Source organism: Alnus glutinosa, chromosome 6, assembly GCF_958979055.1.
Source record: "Alnus glutinosa chromosome 6, dhAlnGlut1.1, whole genome shotgun sequence".
Classification (NCBI taxonomy): domain Eukaryota; kingdom Viridiplantae; phylum Streptophyta; class Magnoliopsida; order Fagales; family Betulaceae; genus Alnus; species Alnus glutinosa.
The window spans coordinates 20,290,836-20,295,157 of NC_084891.1; the positions used below are offsets into that span (position 1 = coordinate 20,290,836).

At 36.6% G+C, this 4,322-nt stretch overlaps 1 protein-coding gene across 2 annotated transcripts; it reads right to left on the reverse strand.

The window, feature by feature from the left end:
• Nucleotides 1–382: 382 nt before the first annotated feature.
• Nucleotides 383–3,827, reverse strand: LOC133871405 (probable receptor-like serine/threonine-protein kinase At5g57670). Of its 2 annotated transcripts, none has more exons than XM_062308862.1 (7): nucleotides 3,302–3,827; nucleotides 2,967–3,221; nucleotides 2,721–2,875; nucleotides 2,548–2,627; nucleotides 2,317–2,452; nucleotides 1,852–2,001; nucleotides 383–795 (listed from the first exon to the last, which is right to left on the reverse strand). In XM_062308862.1, exons 1-7 carry the CDS (start codon nucleotides 3,510–3,512, stop codon nucleotides 604–606), a joined length of 1,179 nt encoding a protein of 392 aa, XP_062164846.1. In that variant the 5' UTR covers nucleotides 3,513–3,827; the 3' UTR covers nucleotides 383–603. The 2 variants fall into 2 exon arrangements, with proteins under 2 accessions (XP_062164846.1, XP_062164845.1); XM_062308861.1 differs by having other exon boundaries at nucleotides 2,721–2,878; nucleotides 3,302–3,825.
• Between the last annotated feature and the right edge of the window lie 495 nt (nucleotides 3,828–4,322).

Sequence of the window (4,322 nt, forward strand, 5' to 3'; positions counted from 1 at the left end):
TTTCTCTCTATTTTCAGAACCAATGGGCTCTTTGAGCATTGTTGATAGCTCAAACAACTTTCACATTTATATCACATCAATCACTTGTTATTAATTACCATTCAAACAAAAAATACACGATAAAACTCTTTACCAAACACACCCGATACCTTATCCTAAGGCGGACCCAAACCTCACCTCAATGTTCCTCACTCTGAGAGACACGTGAGAGGACACCACAGGATATCATGGGTTTGATAATGCCATGTCATGCACAAGAGTACTTCTTGATATAACGTACACATCTCAACTCAAATAAAATTTCAATGCCAATCATGAAAATATTACTATTAAACCACTTTATGGGGGAAATTTAATTGCTTGGGTGAATAAAAACTGGATATGGGTAAAAAGAAGTGTAAAAGTTACTTGCAGGATTTAAATGGCCCTCAGAACCTAAATGTTTTTACAATGCCACGAATGGAACTACATGGAGAGAAGAGAACCATTTTCACCATAATTTTGACTTTTCTAATTACTTGACCTTTCCCTGTTGGAAAAGTCTGAATCAGAAATATCAAAGTCTTGCAATGATATGTACAACATGGCTGAATTAGAAAACAACTATATTTGCATCAAACTCTTAAATCTCAAGCTCCAAGAACTTTCTGTCGAGATCGAGTCGTGTGGAGAAGAGAAAGAACCGTCACTTTCATATTCTAGATCCTCAAATCCCCAGCACTCCTCCTGATCTTCTTCCTCTGGCATCTTCCACCTTTCCTTCTCCACCTGATCTCCCTCCATTACCTCCATTACCTGTCAATTAGGAGTCAAAATCATAAGCATGGAATTCGGTTTTTTGGACTTTACAAGTTTAATCTAAAATTTCTAAACTTTTTACAGTATAAAATTAAACCATACAAGGAGAAATGAGAAAACTATCATACTATATTTTAACAATAACTATTCCCCTTTAATTTCAATATTAAAAACACAAAATTTTAGAGTGTACACATTAAAACAAGAGAAAGAAAATCCACTTTATGTTTCTTTCAGTACTTTCATTGGATAAAATGGATGCAACAGCATGTGTCCTGTTCCTGGTTTTATTGCTATTTGTACTGATGGGCACTGGCCAGTGAGCACAATTATAGCTAGATGAATGTGTTTTAGCTGTAATATGGAGAAATTGTCGTGGCTCAAATAATTGTGACAAAATATTGGAAAGGGACCTTTGAGTTGACATATATAATTTATAATCTTAACATTTTATCCAAATAATGAGTCAAAATAGGACCCGCTTTCACAATCAATTTTTTCATAACAATTTATCTTAGGCTGCTAATCACATGGGATGGGACAATATAAACTGTTTGTTTTAGGTTTTAGCATAAATATTTAGATTAGGTAGGATAGAACATCTGATAAATAATTGGGATTGTGTGAGAAAAACCAAATAAATAAATAAATAAATAAAAGGAAATACGATATCTAACTCCCACCATGCAGTCCTCGTGCTGGTGAAAAGGATGTGCAAAGTCATCACAGGAAAGCCACCACAATTAGACAAGTGAAAGCTGAATATGATATATAATTAAAGGATAAGCCACTTGGCCAGACAACTATAATGTCACTATTAGATTCGTGAAGTATGACATGAATCTATATTAAGAAATTAGTCGGTGAGGATTTAGGGGTGGGCAAAGGCCCTAATGATGAAGATCAGGGAAAATGACTCCTTTATAGACAAAATATTGGACCCTTAAACAATCTCACTATGTGTGTCAGCAATTTTTTACGTAAATTCCAAAACTCATGTGCAGTAGATATCTCAGAAAATACAAGCTAGCTAGTTTGAAGGTTATTAGCTACCTCACTCATGGATGGGCGCCACATGGAAGATGAGCGGATGCAAAGAGAGGCTGCAAAGGCAAGCCTTTTCTGCTGCGTTACATCGTAGGCCCCTCCCAGCCTTGGATCTATCAACTTTTCAGTCTCCCCTTGCTTCAATATGGGTTTGGCCTATTCAATGCAAAATTAACAATCAATAAAAGGAAACAACTAATATAAACTGAGTACTGAATCTCTTTACTTGGTCTAAGTTATCTAACTCTAGAAGAAACCCAATTTGGAGTTCCCTAAGAAAGCCTGCAATTCTCTACCGAGAAATGCTAGAAATCGCTTTTTTATTCTATAATGATGGTGTGGCAATCTCAACCGACCTTTGAATTATTATTATTATTATTATTATTATTTTATCAAAAACTGATCTATTTTTAGCATTATACTTTTTTGAATAAACAAAATACAGAGACAAATTGTCTAAGGATTGCTTACCCAGCTGTGTAAGCTTTGGTAAGAACCATCCACCGGTTTCCGGCCTGAGATTATCTCCAAAAGAAAAACTCCAAAAGCAAACACATCTGTCTTCTCATCCACAATCCCATGCAAATAGTACTCAGGAGCTAAGTGCCTGCATAATATATAACACTATGCATGTAAAAAATAATTTCTTACAAATACTGACTCATAGCTTAGATTGAAGGAGCTTTTTGTATGGTTAAGTACCCAAATGTCCCTTCAATCGGACCTATTGAATGATGAGTCCATTGAGATGGAAGCCATTTCGCAAGTCCAAAATCAGATATCTGTAAAATACAGAAGAAAACAATTAGGGGAAGAAGGGAGGGGGGAACTTTTTTATTGACCAACAATTTGATAAAGAAGAAGACTGTAAGTACCTGAGGCTCAAAATCTGCAGCCAATAAAATGTTGGAGGCCTTGATGTCCCGGTGAATTATCCTTCTTTGGCAGCCACTGTGCAAGTAATGGAGGCCTCTAGCTGTCCCAATGGCTATCTTATGCCTTGTTTTCCAATCCAACAGCGGCGAATTCTCTTCTACAACAGGGATTTCCAGATTACAAGATTAACAAGGAAAAAAAAAATTTGAAGAACTTTTCTTGACCCAATAATCTTACTGATATACCATGTAGAAGAGAAGCAACAGAGCCTTTCGAGAAGAAGTGAAAAATGAGGTAAAGCCCATTGTCAACACAGCAGCCTAAGAGGGATAATACATTTGGGTGGCAGACATGACCAATGGTTCCTATCTCTGTCAGGAATTCCTTCTCTTTTCTCTCATCAGCAGAACATTTTGACATCCTCTTCACAGCAATTTCTTCACCATTTCTCAGAGTTCCCTTGTATACCTCTGCATAGCCTCCTCTGCCAACCAAATTTTCTACATAACAGAGTATAATTTTCAAGACAAGAACCAAATAATTAATTGTTAAAAGAAATTAAAAGATTATGAAGCAAAACCTGGGCTAAAACCATTGGTGGCATCAAAAATTTCTGCATAGGAGAAGCATTTCCAAGTGGGTCTCTGAGCAGGCTCCGCCACTGCAGCATTCTTGAAGGTGTCTTTGTTGCCTTCTACGGTGGAGCCATCTGGGTTTGGAATTTCTCCTTCAAAACCGCGTCGTCTCAATGAGAAGAGCCGCTTGAAACTGTTGGTCCGAATATATTTCATTGTAGTAACAAAATCTTGGACTGCAAACTCTGCTTCATGCGGAGCACAAAAGATATCTCCAGCTTAAACAGAACAGAAACAGAAACAACACCTCGCTCAGACAAACAGACACAGAGACTCGAGAGGCAGAGTCAAAGGCTGTTGTGAAAATGTTGTCGGAGAGGAATGAATGAAGGTTGTGTTTTGGATGGGATGGTAATTCCGCATACGGATCCGTTAAAGAGGGACTTAAAGGCAATCTCCGATGTACTTTGCCTTTTCATATCCTCTCCAGATTCCAATCAATAGAATTGTCCCATACATCTCTGTGTATATATATATATATAAAGAAAATGGGGTATGGTTTGTATATATATATATATATATATATATATAAAGAAAATGGGTATGGTTTGTATATATATATAGATAAAGAAAATGGGTATGGTTTGGCTGTTGAATGATAGAAATTTTTGCAATCCTGATGATTACATACTGAACTCAACCATAGAAACTTCAAGATTTACTTCAACAGTTGGAACATTTCTTTAACCTTCTATAACTTTTACAAGTCAAGAATTTTGGATGTTTAAGCAAAGTACAGCAAATCTGGTGGAAACTAATGGCTTGGTGAGAAGGTTAACAATTTGATTCTTGCTCAGAGATAAAGCTCCAAGGAGTAGTCAGATTAAGCCGCAAAATATCAATGGACGGTCAAATCTCGCTGCACAATACTAAGGGGCGGTCAAATCTCGCCGTAAACACTAAGATCAACTATAGGTCAAATATTAGGGTCAATTATGATCCGAAAATAAGCCAACAATGAACTGA

Bases quoted from the DNA above. Each gene is read 5' to 3' on its own strand.
- LOC133871405 (XM_062308861.1), bottom strand. From the start codon at position 3,512: ATGAAATATATTCGGACCAACAGTTTCAAGCGGCTCTTCTCATTGAGA. The intron at 2,453-2,547 runs GTACTTAACCAT...TATATTATGCAG, and splicing joins CCGATTGAAGGGACATTTGG to GCACTTAGCTCCTGAGTACT. The intron at 2,002-2,316 runs GTAAGCAATCCT...TGCATTGAATAG, and splicing joins ACCAAAGCTTACACAGCTGG to GCCAAACCCATATTGAAGCA.